The sequence below is a fragment of the Amblyomma americanum genome, chromosome 11 (genome assembly GCF_052857255.1).
Source record: "Amblyomma americanum isolate KBUSLIRL-KWMA chromosome 11, ASM5285725v1, whole genome shotgun sequence".
NCBI lineage: Eukaryota > Metazoa > Arthropoda > Arachnida > Ixodida > Ixodidae > Amblyomma > Amblyomma americanum.
Window position 1 is genome coordinate 6,339,525 of NC_135507.1, and position 17,454 is coordinate 6,356,978.

The window sequence follows — 17,454 nt, forward strand, 5'->3', positions numbered from 1 at the left end:
GGTATTTCAGTGGCTAAATTAGGGCTATTTTTGAGTCAAGCCAAATCCAAACGATCAATCCAATATGGTGAACACCATGTGTCGTCGTACTGCGCTGTGTCCGCCGTGGTTGTGTTATTCCTTGCGTTCTCTTGCCTGAGGAACGACTGCACAGTGGCAGGATGCAGAAGAGGCGTCCAAGTAAGACAGGACTGCGTGTTTGCACCGCTTTCAGATTGGAAACAGTCTCGCGGTCTCCGTAGTAATCTGTGTCGCATTCAGACCCAATGTGTCCGAACCCATCGCACCGACGTCGTCTAGCGCTGCCGTTTTGGTACTGCAGATATGCTATGTATGTGCTCCAATCACGAAACGAATTGCAGCGCATTGGAAGCTATGAGTGCGAGGCAAGGGCTTAACATCCCCAGTCAGAAATGTATCGAACGGCATTTTTTAACTGGTCTGGACGTATTTCCCATCTGCCGGCCTTATGGGTTTGGTTTCGCCAATGCGGAAGCCTGTCTCGCGAGCTACGTCATCTTTTCTTCTTCTGTTTCGTTTTTTAATGGAAACATTCGCTGGTGAGAAGCATTTAGCGCAAGCCAAGTATATTATCTCGTGTAATCTCCTCATGTTTCAGGTTTATGCAGTCTTTTAGGAGTATTCCAACCCGTCATGTGCGAAGAGAGTAAAGTCCCGCTTGAGTAGACGGTCAGTTTCTCGCGTGTTTGAATCGGCATACTGCATTGTGGAAATTCGCTTTCTCTGATCCTCATCTCAAACGCATGCATGTGGCAGAGTAGGTATGTTCACAAACGCGTGTTCAACATGTGCACGTATTGTTGCAATCATTAATTTTAATGCGATAGCATTAGAAGCTTCATGGGAGCAAAATGCTCCTTCTGTATAAAAAGCGCCCATTGGCGGCAGGAAAGGGGTGTCACCAGGTCGGAGCATTCCCATTGGCTGAAGGGATGTAACATCACCAGATTGGAAGTGACAGCGCTTTCGGTAAAGGCATCACTAACTGTTAATGCTCTCACATTGGCAACTCAGTGGAATTGGGTGTCCTTGTGAATTTCTTTGCTATCTGTGCTTGTGCTTCGCAGTACAAATCGCTGTTTACATCTAGTAACAGAAACTGGGGCATAATGATAAGACAAACAAAATGCTCCCAGACGTTCTCTGGGGCAAAGAAGTGATAGTCGATCTAATAGTTTGGTATATACAGCAGTAGTTGTGACTCTGACTGATAAACTTGGAACACAACCCTCAAACATCTATTGCTTAAGGAGCAACATGCAGTGATGCAGATTGTGTTGTGAAGTAAGCAAGCGGTAATCCTTGCTGTTGGCAATAAAGCGGATAGCATGTATGGGATTTCACAAACACCATACTGGCGTGCAACTTTTAGTTTCCGCCGCTCAGATTGAGATATGTATTTTTGACTTATTCTCGGTTTTTTTTTTGTGTGCCCAGTTCATTACCAGAGTGTACACACAATAGCTGCAATGCTGGCCATATAGATATATGGTCTCAGTTGACAGCATTTATGAACTTTGCAGCAAAGGACGGCAGTGATATTTTTTTAGACGACATTCAATGGCCCCGGGTTGTTAGACACTTCCTTCTGAGTAGCCGCTACGGTGGCTCAGTGGTTATGGCGTTCGGCTGCTGACCCGAAAGACGCGGGTTCGATTCCGGCCACAGCAGTTGAATTTCGATGGAGGCGAAATTCTAGAGGCCCGTGTACTGTGCAATGTCAGTGCACGTCAGAATCCCAGGTAGTTGAAATTTCCGGAATCCTTTTCTATGGTGCCCCTCAGAGCCTGAGTCGCTTTGAGACGTTAAACCCCCATAAATCAAATCACTTCCTGTTGAGTGGCGGATTCAATTCTTGCACATGAGAGCAAAAGTAATGCAAAAGGTGCTTGAGCATGTGAGGGATGCTGAGGACATATTGAAGTTGGCCTGTGTTGATAAATTGCTGCATTCTAATGACAGTAAAAGTACTACACTGAAAGCGGGCCTATTATAAGCTAGGAAACACCAAGAGATGAAGGGTAGGCATTGCGGCAAGCAGTCTTTTTTTTTTTTTACATGTCAACTGTGATGTTACGAGACGTCTTGTACGCAGATCTGAGTCTTGGCTACACTGCCATTCACTTATAATCAGGGTTCAGAGACTCCTTTTTGGTGCATTCACGTCAGCATATCGACAAGGAGATGAATAATCGATTGATTCTAAACATAAAAATTGGATGAAGTAGTCCTCAGTGTTCCTTTAAGAAAGAACCTGAAGGAAAATCCACTCTGCAGCAATAACCATGTCCGTCATGGCAAACACAAAAATGGTGTTGACCTCTGAATGACTTATGTACCAAATGGCTCAGTGAGATTGGCCTACTTCGTTAACTTGTGCTTCTCAACTTAATAATATTAACGTCTTAGAATTAGAAAGTCCTGTGCAAGCAGAATTGGCGTTACGCATGATGCGGTATGAACCTTGTGATGTCATTACAACCTGTCCACCATGGCAGGTGCCAGATAAATTAATGATTGGTTGTGAGATGTCGCTTGGAGAAAGCAACCTGGGTCTCACAAGCCCCACCGCTGGCTGTGTTTGAAACAGCCACCTGCCAGGGGCTGTGGCGCATCGCTTAACCACTGCGCCAGGAGTAGTATGAGGACTCCCAGTGGTCCATATATGTAAAGTAAATAATGACTAATTCCGCATATATGGGCAATGACCTATCGCTGCTATCGTGTCATACCCTAAAATGGAGCTTCAACAGAATCAGCAGCAACACAAAATGCTAACGCATCCAGACAATCCACTAGGGATTGCCTAAGAGTTCTTATTATCCACTAGTCACTTTACGCGCTTTCGTTTTGAATCCTGTTGCGTGTCCAAGCCTTAGGGGAGCTACAACCTTACGTCTGCTCTGACAAGTAATTTGGATGTCTTTGTTGCGTGTCCTGACATTGTTTCATCGTCTGTGGGTCAGTTTGGTGCTCTGCTTGCTGCTCACAGGTTACGCATATGGCGAGAAGCTCATGAAGCAGATGGGCTGGAGGGAGGGCAAAGGCCTGGGAAGAAATGAGGATGGCAACGCTGACTTCATTCAGGTGAAAAAGAAGCTGAACACTAAAGGTAAGCTGAATAGCTTGCTTGCAGCATTGACTAGCAGACATTGGATATTGCTCTTGGTAATTTCTCGTTTCAGTGGTCCTGACATCAATCTTCATAGCCCTGCTCGCTTTTGTGTGTTTTTTGGGTGGTAGACAGTCGAGAAGTCACATCACTGAATGTATGCGATGGCAAGCATCGTGATCCTTATGACTTCTTGCACCCTTGCCAAAATGGAGCTGTTTTATCTGTAGATTCACCAGTGCATTAACGAAAAGTTGGGAGAAAAGCAGAGTTTTTTTTTTTTTTTTTTTGCTAATATTTCGACATGGGCAGAGAAATGGAATCATTTCCAACTCAGAATATTGCATGCAGAACATCAGTGTTGTGAAACTGCACGTCTGAGGAAAATTTAAGTGAGAAGCATGGAACACTCTGGACGTTTTCAGGCGACGCTAGATGTTTCGATTCAATAGAAGTTTTTTTCCTCTAAATAGTGTATGCAGGACTCAAGAATGCCAATTAATTTTACAATATGAAGCACCAACTTTCAATTTTCTGCCGGCATGCACAAAATTGTATACAACGCCTCACGGTAGTTGGAAATTGTAGCATCAGAACAGCAGGATTTGCCATGAGCAGCCTAGGGCTGACTCAAGGAATTGCATTTTGTTTCTAAGATGTGCGTGACGCTAGAAACTAAGGGGAAAAGAAGTAATATCGCCAGCAAGGAAATCTGTATCAAAATGGTGAGCAGCTTGCAGCCATGCATATTGTTATTTGCGATGTGAGGGGTGCTAAACTCATCTAACAGCACATTCAGAAAAAGCTGCAAAATTGCTGTGTACACAGTCATGTACTGTCGGGGACAAAAGTGGTATACTTCACGCAACACGAGCCGGAGAAACGGATGGACGGACAGACAAATGGATGGACAAACGGGCGGGCGGGCGGGCTGTGGCTAAACCCTTTAAATCGGGCGGTGGCTCAAGCCACCTATCCATGACTTATGAAATTTTACTCTTGTCTTGATTTTAGCCACCAATAAGATAACCTTCGCTTGGTTACTTCTACCCGCTTATAATCTACTTTCCCTTCACTGTCCTTAAACCCCAATGCCTTGGATAAATCAGCCCCGCTGCTTTCCACTGTAGGGTGAAGCCCTTTACAGAAAAGTATCAAGTGTTCAGCCGTTTCCTCCTCCTCTCCGTATGCAACACACAACGTGTCTATCTCGTGGTACCTGACTCTATATGTCTTAGTCCGCAAAACTCCCATCCTGGCCACCATCAACAAAGAGCTTCCCTTACAATTATCGTAGATATTTTTATTTTTTTGTAATTTCCTGCTTAAACATCCTGTATGTTCCCAGTGCTGATTTCATCAGCATCCCTGTTTTCCACAGAGCCCTCTCTGTTTCTTTAACCGGCATTTTATCGCTTCATTATCGCCGGCTCTCAAGACATATCTCGAATGTGCATGGAAAAAAAAGAAGACACAAAATAAAAAGAGGGCAACCAGATTGCTACTGTTGCGACGCCGCTCGGCATTTTGGCGAGCTGAAGCACGAAACATTGAAACGAGTCAAGTGACATGCCTGCAGATAAAATAAAAGGCTCCCATTGGCTGTCTCTATCCCAGATGCCACCTGTAGATGGCACTACAATGCAGTTTTCCGTTGCTCCGGCTCCTGTTGAGTGGAGTATACCACTTTTGTCCCTGACAGTACATACTGCCTGAAAGAGTTATGGTGTTTCTCTAAGATGGCAATAATGTGATTAACTGTACCAAGCAGCATTACATCTGAGCAGCTTTTCTACACTATGACTTATGCATTATTCAGATTCAAGCAACACTACCTGATGCAGTCTGGGCGGCACATTTGCTTGTTCTGGTATTCTGTGCCGACTTGCCTGAGCACATTTTCACAACGGGCTTTATTCCAGGAATTGGCTTCAACGGGGTTGATGATCGTTGGATAGAACACCAGGAGGCTTTTGACAGCCTCCTGAATCAGCTGAATGACGGAGGCCCATTGACAATAGAGAACAAGCTTATTAGTGTTGAAGAGCGAGCCTTCAAGCTTGGTGGTCGGGTACAGTGAGTACTGCTTTTGAAGCTTGTATTAACCCTCTGTGTTAATATTTGTGTTAACTCCGGAGAGAGTTTAAAGATGCAACCTGCCTATTATTTTAGGGGGTCATGCAGGCCGCATTGCTTCGTCTGAAACATTGTCACCTCTTGGTATTAACACAAGCTTAGTTCTGACTATTTTCATTATATGGCAGGAAAATTAACTCTTTTGGGCTAGAAACACCGGGGTCACATCATGCCCAGAAGTTGCGCAAGTTTTGGCAGAGAAGTAAGTTGAATTCTGCCTTGAAGAGAAAGGTGATGAATCTTATTCTGATGTCTATTCTCTATCGGATGAAAAGACTGCCTCACATGATAGTGATGCAGGCAACGGAAATTGCACAACACCAAGCAAGCCCCTGTTCACTCAAACACCGCACCGTAGTTCAAGGTCTATCACACGAAAACAGCCGTGTTAGCATTAACTGAAATTGATTTCAACTTGTTATAACGAACATGTGGGGAATCCTGAACAGGTTACATTTTGATTTCTGTAATAAACTGCGGAGTTCATTTCCAGTGAAAACTGCAGATGTAGTGGGCGTTGAAAAAAAAAATGTAGTTAAACGGTTAAAGAGAGGCAATTGCCATAGTTAGTCTCTTCTTGATGTCATCTTGTGCTGGGCCATTGTATGTGCCAAATTTATCCGACTTGCTTCCCTGGAACTCTCCTCAGATGTTTGCGTCAAAAGCTCTTTTGAAATTTGTCTGCAGATCACAAGCTTGTTCATGTAGGCCTTGTTACAATTGTAAAATACAAAAGTAGATTGAAGTGTACATGGGGGGCAGGGAATGTGTAACATTAGCATCCTCACACCAGCGTAGTACTACATTGATAATGGGGCTTCTATTTCTCATCGCTTTTTTTACTTGAATACTGTTACCTAGACTACCAGAGAGAATGCTGTTGCCTAAAATCAGAGTCTGTGTCTTACAAATTTGGTAGGGCTGCATAGCCCTGAGGTGATAGTATTCAATAGATAGGTACCCAAGCTGCTTCTGCTGTAATATTCGGACTAATACAAAACTCATAAAAAGGCTTGCCACATTCTGCAGTTTCACATACATGCTTAGCTTTTGCATTGAAAATGGTTTTGCCCACCTCCATTTCTTTTGGCACCTAGTGGCAATGCATAGCATGTGTATGCATATTAGGAGGAAGAGGGTATGAACGATAACGATTTCGCTATAGGGTAATTGATTGCCTTCAAATTGTGCATCATGATTAAATGCCCAACTGAATGACCTCAAGCAAATGCTTCTTTCAGCAGTAGTGCTAAGCATATCAGTGGCATTGCTGAATGCTGCAAACCTCTTTGGTGTTCGTGGGCTCGATCCTGGCTGCGGCAGTCGAATTTCGATGGAAATTCTAGGGGCCCGTGTACTGTGCGATGTCAGTGCATGTTAAAGAACCCCAGGTGGTCGAAATTTCTGGAGGCCTTCACTATGGCATCCCTCATTGCCTGAGTCGCTTTGGTACGTTAAACCTCTGTAAACCAAACCATAAACCATCTTTGGCGTTCGTACGTGTGCAACAATTATTGCATTAGCAGCTTTGGTGTCCCTGCACTGAATCAACTTCACACGCACTTGCTCACAAATCTTTGTCTTGTCTTGCAGCTACTCAAAGTTTCTTCGAGGAAAAGACTTAAGCCAGAAGAAGCAGGAGGACCTGAATGCCATTGTGGTGAAGCGCAAGAAAAAGAATAATGAAGTGAGTCTATGACAAGTTGTGTAGAAATCAAAGCGACCAGCCAAGCACTCTCAGTTGTTTGAGTTGATTGATGACAAGGCACATTGATTCGGTTCTGTGTACACTAGGGGAAGTCATGATTACTTTATTTTTTCACCACAGGGCAGCTGTGGTGAAAGTAGGCAGGACAGCGAGAACGAATTGTAGTTGGCCTGTATCATTATGTAAGATGTATAGATGAAGGCATAACCACAAAACATTCGACACCAGCGACGAGATAAAGTGCCACTCAAGCACACCTCAACCGCGTCTGGGATCACAGCATGTTCTATCGGTGTAGGTACCATACAAACTCGTGCAAGGGCCGCAATGTTTATTTTAAATTCGGGTGTGAATATTGGAGGTACAGCTCATGCATGAATTTTTTTAAGTGTATAACTGTATTTTTTCTCAATTATCTAGTCCAAAACGGTGGGTGTGGCCCATACACAAGATAATAAAATAGTCTCCTAGAGGAAGTCTAAGGTTGGACGAAATCTCGTCTGGTCGGGTAGTAGCGTCATAGGAAAACAAAAATACATGAATCGCCGACCAAAGGCTTGTGTCAATAAACGACGTTTCGGCTTCCTTACGGAAGCCCTGTTCACTGAAGGCTTTACTAAAAAACCCGGCTCTTAAATATGTTTCAATAATCGTCCGAGGCATCTTGCATACACTGGCGGGAGATTGCCGTCATTGCGATTAAGTGTTTTTTTAGTCGTTTGTATCGCCAGCGACTCAAGATATTGGCGTGTAAGCCCGTTTCTTTCTTTGGCGATAATAGAGGCCTCATTCCAGCAGATACGATGTTTTGCTGATACGGCATGCTCCGCAAGAGCGTTGGCAACTACTTTTTGGTTTTCTACGTCCTTCTTGTGCTCTTTCAGGCGCCTTCGAAAATTCCCGCTTTCGCCTATGTATACATAATCGCACTCAGCACAAGGGATCCGGTACACCACGCCCGGAAATTTTTCCTTTTCTAGCTTTTCCTTCACATTCACAAGTTCGTGCCGTAACTTGTGTCACAATGGGTCTGCTCCTGCTTTATACGGCCTTCCGAAAATCCACAAGGAGGGCGCCCCTATGCGACCGATAGTGGATTTTACCCGTTTGCCCCTATGCCAGCTGTCGGGCTACCTTCATCATGTCTTCGCGCCGCTAGTAGGAAAAGGACCCACATTCATACGCAACTCGTTTGACTTCACTGAAAAAGTGCGTGACGTCGTGGTGGAGGATGACGACATCATTGTGTCTTTTGACGTTACGTCGCTCTTCACCAGCGTCCCAGTCGATCTAGCGGTAGATGTTTGCGCGGCTGCCCTCCAAAATGACGAGAAGCTCAGCGAAAGAACACCCCTTGAGGCACAGGACCTGTCACGGTTGTTGGAAGTTTTGCCTCGAAAACACGTACTTCGTTTTTCGAGGTTCGTTCTACAAGCAGGTGCACGGAACTGCTATGGGCGCTTCCATTTCTGTCACGGCCGCCAACCTGACCATGGAAGCCATCGAAAACCGGGCTCTGGCCTCCTTCCATCCACGACCTAATGTGTTCCTGCTGTACATCGACGACTGTTTTTGTATAGTCAAGAAGGACGCACTTGCCGCGTTCACCAGACACATTAACAGCATGGAAAAGGCCATACAGTTCACTGTCGAGGAGGAGCTTGGCAACCAACTACCATTCTTGGACGTGTTAGTTGAGCGAGTGGGCCATTACCTCTCCTTTCGAGTGTTCAGGAAGTCGACCCACACGGGCAGGTACCTACATTTTAACTCAGTGAACCCGGCCTGCCACAAACGTGCTGTTGCGGCTTCACTCATCGAAAGGTCGAGAAAAATTTGCTCACGACATCAAGACCATGCCTCGGACCTGGTGCAAGTGCGCCGTGAGTTGACGACTTGCGGCTACCCCAGGAAATTTCTAGCCTCAGTGGAACGCCGCTCAGTGCTCCTAGAGAACACGGCCCGCAACCATTGCCAATCACGTGCCGCCATCCCCTATGTGCCTGGTGTAAGCGAAGCTCTGGGACGTGTGCTGCGCTCGTACGACGTTCACGTTGCCCACGTTCCCACCCACAAGTTACGGCACGAACTTGTGAATGTGAAGGAAAAGCTAGAAAAGGAAAAATTTCCGGGCGTGGTGTACCGGATCCCTTGTGCTGAGTGCGATTATGTATACATAGGCGAAAGCGGGAATTTTCGAAGGCGCCTGAAAGAGCACAAGAAGGACGTAGAAAACCAAAAAGTAGTTGCCAACGCTCTTGCGGAGCATGCCGTATCAGCAAAACATCGTATCTGCTGGAATGAGGCCTCTATTATCGCCAAAGAAAGAAACGGGCTTACACGCCAATATCTTGAGTCGCTGGCGATACAAACGACTAAAAAAACACTTAATCGCAATGACGGCAATCTCCCGCCAGTGTTTGCAAGATGCCTCGGGCGATTATTGAAACGTATTTAAGAGCCGGGTTTTTTAGTAAAACCTTCAGTGAACAAGGCTTCCGTAAGGAAGCCGAAACGTCGTTTATTGACACAAGCCTTTGGTCGGCGATTCATGTATTTTTGTTTTCCTATGAGTCTCCTATAGGAACTAAAAAGACTTTATTTTCCAAAGGCATGGGCCAATGTGTCCCCACTCCTAGTATATCTTACACGGTGACCTCTATCACTTGCATGATTGCCACTTTCTAATGGAAGAGGAGTTATTTTTTATTGAAAACAAAGCTTTTGTTATTGTTGTAGCTAGTGTCCTAATGGTTGTAAGTAGTGTGCTGAGGTCATTCTGCATCTTTGCGGCAGGAGAGTGTGCCAGAGACTGAAACGAAAGAAGAAGAAAATCTGTCTGGTGTTAAAACACATACGAGTAGCTTGAGCTACCAAGAGTACTTCACTCAGCGCATGGAGGCATTGAGACGCCAGAAAGGTATGGACACTGTTCTCTATCATTTTGTCATGGTGTCTGCTACACTCAAGGAGTGAACTAGGTTGGCATTAAGAGCACTGAAAAAAGATTGATGTTGGCTTGTGTCACTAACTTACTGTGTTCCAATAACAAAGGGGATGTGTTCACTGCAAGTGGAGCTCTTATAGGCTAAGCCATACTGCTACTTACTTCCGAACGGTGGTCACTGAGGCATTTTTTGTATTGACATCATGAGTTTGAATCAAGTGGCAGGCAGGAAAAAAAAAGTGTCCCATCTTTTAAGTCCAATTCTCTCAACAGTGAATGCCTCTCTTCCTGTAAAATAAACGGCAACTTAGCCACAATGAGCCAAACAGTACATTTTTACTTAGAGGAAAAATTAGATGGAGTTGTCCTTTGTGTCTCATTAAATATAGTAATGACAACTTCTTTTTAAAATGATGGTGTGTGAAAATGATGCGATTTAAAAATTGGCAATTTTCACAAGCAGGGAATGACTGCAATGCCAAAAGAAAAAGAGACAAAAGCTTTTCGTCTCATTGTCCACTTTTTCTTCAGTGCTACTGTCTCACCATATGTACTAAGCTTCCAAGTATTTTTTTCATGTTTTCCCCCTGTTGTCCATGCTTAATCTCTTATTCGTGTTTCCACTGAGTAAGTCCTGTATTGCCTTGTATAGCAGTGGCACTTCCCCATTCAGTATTGGTCTAAGCTGGCACTTATTTGAAGCAACTTTTTTTTTCAATTTTGATGTAAACCTCAACTGCAGTCATTCAGTTAAACCGTTTGAAGACCTAGTTGAATGATTGAGGCGAAAATTAGCTGTTTGGCTCTTTATGGCTGTGTTGACAATGTTTGTTCACAGGCAAAAAAACGCACTTATTAGTCAGAAAATTAGATTTAAAAATCACACATTCTTTTTTTTTTTGCCACTTGAGTCAAACTCATGGCATCAAGAACAAGGACGACTCTGTAATCACCATTTGGAAGTGAGTGATGGCGTGGTTCGGCCTCAGAGATCTGCAACAGAAGTCTGCATTCATCTCATCACATTTTACTTGTGAAAACAGCTTGTGGCGGTGACAGCTGCTTTATTTTTTACTCTTTTCTTCTTTACAAAGCTCGATATTTCAGTGAAAATAGCCCCTTCTTCTCAAAATTTGTAGTAATCGCCCGATATTGGACAACTTCAATTCGTCCTCAGTGCCCCTTTAAGGTTCCAATGCATTTTTGAGGAGTCTTGAGGATAAGACTGCATCTCTAGTGACTCTTGGTTGAGTGTGCCACCCTTTACACTTGCCTAGGTTCCAGCAAGAACAAAGACCGGCAGCCCTCTCACCACATGGAAAATGGTGACAGCATATCCGAGAAAGAAGGTGCCGAGGCAGCTCCGCAAGAAGTTGGGCCCCTTGAGGCTTGCACGCGCTTCTCCTGCCTAGATGACCAGGAGTGTTCGAAGCAGAGCAGAAAAAAAATGAGACAAAAGTCAACTCAAAACGCACTTGAGGAGAGCACGCTAGGAGGCGGGATGTTTGCTAATGAGCACATTGTTGAAGCATCCGTTCTGGCCCCAGAAGAGCTGGACGGTGCACCACAGAAGCCTAAGAAGTCCAAACGGAAATCACCTGAAAATTCAACCAGAACAGAGGATATAGAGCAATTAGAGGAAACAAGGGTTAAAAAAAGACAAAAGGAACCTCGAGCCGACACTGCAAATGGCGCCGAGTTCACGAGAGGTGTGACAAGCATGAACGAGCAGTCAGACGAAGCAACCGTTTCAGTCTCTCAAGAGTTGACTGAAGAGTTGACTGATCAGCAGCAGTCGAAGAAAAAAGCAAGGAAAACACTCTGTGATGATTCGGCTGAGACAGACCCGCTAGAAGAGCGAGCAGTAGAGAAGAAGGTCAAAAAGAAACGGAGGACAGCCGAGGACACCAGCGAGGCTAGTATTGACGTCACAAGAGATAAAAGAAGCACAGGTCGACACCTGGTCGAATCGGCCGCTTTTGAAGAGCGTGAAAGTGCAGTGCAGCAGCCAAAGAGGTTGAAGAGAGGGTCATTTGATGACCAGGTTGAAAAATATGGGCTCGAAGGAAAAGCAGGCAAGCTAGTAGCGATTAGAAGCATTAGTAAGAAAGCGAACGCAGTGGCTACTGAGCCATGCTTGGAGAGTTGTGCACCTGAAAGGTCTATGCATAAGAAAAAAAAGGAAAAGGATGGAAATGAAAGAACTACACCCAAGGAGCAACAAGAACAGGCTGAATCTGAGGGGAAAGCAAAAGGCGAAGCTAAACAGAAATGGAAGAAGTCTGAAGCCAGTGTTTCTGATGAGCAGCTGGCTAAGCAAGGTGGCAATAAATTGAAACTGCAACAAGAACAACAAGAACAGGCTGAATCTGAGGTGAAAGCAAAAGGCAAAGCTAAACAAAAATCGAAGAAGACTGAAGCCAGTGTTTCTGAAGAGCAACTGGTTAGACAAGGTGGCAAGAAATTGAAACTCGAGAGGGAAGAAAGAACAGAAACGGAAGAGAGCACTCAAGATGGCCATCCAGCGGTTGCGCTGGAGGCAACGCGGCCTGCTGTTCTTCCAGGAAACAGCAAAAGGTATGGAGCAGCTGTTGCATTGTAAGGTGTAGTGAGGTAATTTTCGGGAGAAAGAAAGCACTTTGACAAATGCTGCGTTGTATTTTATGATTTTTTTTTTGGCGCCGCCGCGGTGGCTGGGTGGATATGGCGCTTGGCTGTCGGCCCGAAAGACGCGGGTTCGATCCCGGCCGCGGCGGTCAAATTTCGATGGAGGCGAAATTCTAGAGGCCCGTGTACTGTGCGATGTCAGTGCACGTTAAAGAACCCCAGGTGGTCGAAATTTCCGGAGCCCTTCACTACGGCGTCTCTCATAGCCTGAGTTGCTTTGGGACGTTAAGCCCCCATAAACCAAACCAAACCTTTTATTCTTTCATACAGACAATCTAGCTAGTTTGTATATACCGGTTGTTTCACCTAATACCCCTGTCACACGGGCATTTCGAAAGCCCTCGAACCGATAGTCGATCGACTCAAAGGCTATCGAGCGCTGCTACACGAGCAGTTTCAATGGCGATCGAGTCAATAGCCTATCGAGTCAACGGAGCAGTGCGGAACTCCATCGAGATTTCAAGGGCCTTCGAGTGCTGCCCCAGGTTGCTAGCTTTGCTTTGAGCAGGGCCAAGCGCACTTTCGTACACGACACATTCATGGTACAAAAGCATGAACAAACATTATTCACCTAGACTTTAATGCAAGCAGTCTGTACAATAATTTTGAAAGCGTATCAGACTGGTTTTAAGCGCATTAGGTGCATTAATTTGGCGTTGCGGTCTTTGCGTTGTTTGTGTACTTTGCGTTGACAAAATGGCGGCGCCCTGTCCGCCCGCTTCGCAGCGATAACAGCTTCGTCGCTAATCCCTCAAAGCAATATCGTGTTCTAAGCTGTTATATTCACCTTCGATTTGCCCATTCTTACCCTCGCATAAAGTTTCAAGCGAGAAATAGCTTTTGTTTTTCAGATATCAAGGCGACTTCCTAGGTGTTATGCCTGACGAAGCAGCGCTCTGACGTAGTTGGACTGGCTTGGTTTTGGCTCGTCTTGTATTAGAGTGGCTACAGCAGTATCTGCATCTGTTCGCCGCGTACGTGCAATTAAAAGGGTTTTAAACAACATGCGCATATGCATGTATTTAAGCACTTCATATACATTTATCAAATATTTTTGTTATTTTTGCAATATCTACAGTAGCGATTGTGGCGCCACACAAGCTTAGCGTGAGACACGAGAACCATTTCAATGGCCAATGAAATTTGCCGTGTAGCAGCGACACAACACCTTCGAGTTCGATGGTGATTGAGAATCTCAAAGACCCTCGACTCGATCGGCATTGAAACTGGCCGTGTGACAGGGGTATAAGATTAAAAAGAATTTTTAATCTAGAATTTTTAAAACTAGACTTATTGAAATATTGAGGTAGCCTCTAAGACACAGTAATACCTGTGTCGGCAAACTTCAGAAAAACAGGTTTAATTACATTAACTAGTCTCCGTTAGTTAACTTTATAACTACAACAGTTAGGCGTTGGATTGCAATTGGAGATTTTTTAGATGGCTATCAGTAGCAGCTGTGTTCATTTTTTTTTTTTTAATTTTAAACGCGCAATTTCCATCAGCACTGTAGCTCAAGAAATTTTGGCTGCTGTATGGCCTTTTCGAAAATCGTGCGGCACGAAGAGATGGCCATGAATGCACGTCCCTCAGTGGTGCATGTGCCTCGCGACTTTCTCTGTCCTGCCCACACTGCTGTGCTCACTACTGCTCACTGCTTCAGCCTATACAGGAGAGAAAAAGTTAATGTGACACATGTGCCATGCAGTGACGTGTAGGGATTGACTTTGCTTACACATGCCAAAGACACATTTCGAACAAGGTACGCAGTAGTAAAAATTTGTACCATAGTGCCCAGAGTAATCACATTTTCAGAATTCTAAAAAGTGATATGGCTTTTACTTATGGCGATATGGCTAATACTTACAGCTATATGGCTGTTACTACAAAAAAAATGTGCATAGTAGTGAAAATTTATGCCATAGTGCCCAGAGTAATCACATTTTCAGAATTCTAAAAAGTGATATGGCTTTTACTTATGGCGATATGGCTAATACAGCTATATGGCTGTTACTACAAAAAAAATGTGCATAGTAGCAAAAATTTGTGCCATAGTGCCCAGAGTAATCATATTTTCAGAATTCTAAAAAGTAGTTTGGTTGTTACTTACTGCCAGCTACGAATTTCTATTTAAGACCAGGTGCCTAGCTGTAATAGTCAAAAGGTTAACTATTTGAAATTAGTTAACGAGCTTACAAGTTAACATGATTAATCTGTTTTCTGATGTCCGCCAACATTGGTATTGCAGTGCTGCAGAAGTCATCTCAATACTTCAAAACACTTAGTATTTTTAAAAATTCCGGTTCACGTTCACTAAAACGACTGGTATATGCAGCCTGTGAACTTCCCAGCTCTTGCTTGAATCCACTGCATTTCTGTTGCCTTCATTTAGCTTTGCTTCTGTGCGTGAGCAGACTGACAAGTGATATTGGCAGCACATTATGGTCATCACATGCCCGTTTGCACAATAAAAAGGAAGCATGGCAAACATATTTTGACAGTTATCTGCAAGCATATTCTAGCTATAAGAATATTGAACTGACATCGGTTTAATTTGTCTGTTGTTCTTAATTATTTTTTTTCTCTTGTGTGATTTTTGTTTGATTTACTACGATACTGTATCGAATGGAGACAAACAATTGAAGTAATTAGATGATGACTTATGGAATTTTTGTCTTCTTTTGTCCGCAAAAACAAGCGGAAAGGGCAGTCGTTTGATTGATACAGCAGTTACAACATACATACATGTGATTCTATGCAGATCACAATTTTAGATATCGAGTGTTGGATTTGCTGTGTGTAGGTTCCGATACATATTGGCGGCATGTAGCAGTGGCTAAAAAAGTATATGGCTGATTCCCTGATTGGCTGTAGCTTTGGCCACTTTGCACAAAATTAGAGCCAAAGTATAGGCAAGTGCTTTGTGTTCTTCGTAGGCGATCAACACTGTTCCATTTGCTTGGTTCCTTCCAGTGCTGTCAAGCAATTTGGCGATGCTGAGAGCCAAGAGGCGACTTCCAGACGAGAGAGAAAGAGCAAAAACAGAAAACAGACATCTGCAACAGAAGTGGCTTTCAAGCCTTATAAGAAGCAAGTCTCGCTCCCGCCCTGGGAACTTGGGCTCCAGCGCTGGCAAACTGGGCACAACTTCAGGTACCCGTACAAGACGCCACCGGTGACCTACGAAACGGCTGCAGCAATGGCCTGCTGGGTCGTCAACACTGTAGAGAAAAGCGCAAAAAAGATCACTCCAAATAAGGTGTGCCACCTCAGCAAGGATGAATATGCAGAGCTGCTTGGGAATCACATCTACAAGCGACACCGCACCACTAACTGGATGCAGATTCCAGGATATGCCTCTGAGCTTTGGCTGTCCAAGTGTGTGCCCCATCTGCTGTCCTGTCTGAGAAAGAAAGTGCTGCTTGAGAAAGACGTGTGTTCATCTGGTGAGAGGACAGTGGAAGAAGAAAGCAGCAAAACAATTGGGAACACAAGTTCTGGGTGCAGATAGTGGCAACTGTAGCTATTGTTTGCCTATCATGGAGTGCGTCCTTTGCAGCATCAGTGCCCTTTTCGAAGTACACTAGAACAGATTGTGCTATTTGAGGGGACATATCAGAACACTGGCGCACTTCCTGCCTTGTAACACTCTAAATTGATTTTAGGTCATTGGACTGTGTATCTGCTTTTGCATCTGTATGGAGGATTTCTTTAAATATATATTGCTTAGTGGTTTGTCAAGCTCCTCTTTCACATTTTACGCTACATGCCGAATGTTTTGAAGTGTGACATCAGTGGCTCACTTTTTGGATGGTTGACATGACTTGAAACATCTGCAGGTGCTCTGGTTTTGCTGGAAACATCTACAAGTCAGTAACTTTGCCTGAAGCAGCTACAGATGCTTGGCAGGTTTGGTGAGAAAGGCTACTCGTCTGATCACTGCCACGTAAAATGCAACATTTGGCTTGATGCCACAGGCATGCCCTCGTGCCAGACGTGCCCAACAGACGTTGGGAAGTAGGGCAGTCTCCCAGCCCCCTCCTCCTCCAACCTCTGAACTTTCCAGTGCCATGCTTGAGAATTGTGCTCGTTACTGCAACACAAGCAGCTACCTCTCTGATGAAACAAGGCTGGAGAGACTGAAATAATACCTGCCTGCTGTTAAAAGCAGAACGCTAACAGCAACACTGTACGTGAGATCTTATTACTCTGATAGGCAGTCAATGGGTAACCTGTCTCTTTGCAATTCATTACTGGCATTCTATGCAGGTATGTGCATTGACATTGAAAATCACTCCGTGGCAGTAATCTATGTATGCTCTTTCATATGTTGATTGCGTGTAAGGTATCAGCTGTCGTGAGGAATTTGAAAGTAAGGGTCTTGCTCCAGAGAGTTGTGAGGTGGCAAAGGCCTTTGGCACCTCGCAGGCCATCTGTACATGCGAATTAGCAGCTGGTAGTGGCAGTGTACACCTTTTCATTGATGTTGCAATATCCCGAAGCTCATCCAAACTTCCCATCCCAAGTAGGGTGGAATTGTTGCTCCACACTATGCAGACACCAGATAGTGCAGTGGTAGGCAGGCTAGCCCCTGTAAAAGCTGGGTTGAGGATAGGGATTTGATTAGGGTGAGAGGGTGTGCTGAGGCTGAAGCTGGCGGTCTTGCCAGGTCCATGTCTAGAGGAAAATGGCGGACCCTGTGAGCTTTGCCCAAAAACGATGGGATCCATTGAATGAGGGCCCAGAAGAAGCATCAGAGGGCAGCTTTTAATGCGGGGTAAATTGGTGCCAGCGACCAGGCTCAGGTGATGGACAGCTCGGCAGGATCTTGGTGTCAGCTGGTGCCTCTTTGCCGGCGTTTGG

General features: G+C 44.7%; 1 protein-coding gene across 3 annotated transcripts in view; it reads left to right on the forward strand.

Annotated features, from left to right (window-relative positions):
- The window catches only part of LOC144111188 (uncharacterized), a 70,093-nt gene extending 53,761 nt beyond the window's left edge, over positions 1-16,332 (forward strand). The window contains exons 1-7 of one of the 3 annotated variants that reach the window (XM_077644370.1): positions 57-180; positions 3,014-3,133; positions 5,056-5,209; positions 6,863-6,956; positions 9,774-9,897; positions 11,202-12,501; positions 15,565-16,332. In XM_077644370.1, coding sequence (XP_077500496.1) covers positions 162-180; positions 3,014-3,133; positions 5,056-5,209; positions 6,863-6,956; positions 9,774-9,897; positions 11,202-12,501; positions 15,565-16,102 — 2,349 coding nt within the window. In that variant the 5' untranslated portion in view covers positions 57-161 and the 3' untranslated portion in view covers positions 16,103-16,332. The other 2 variants (XM_077644371.1, XM_077644372.1) reach the window with 2 other exon arrangements.
- Positions 16,333-17,454: the final 1,122 nt, after the last annotated feature.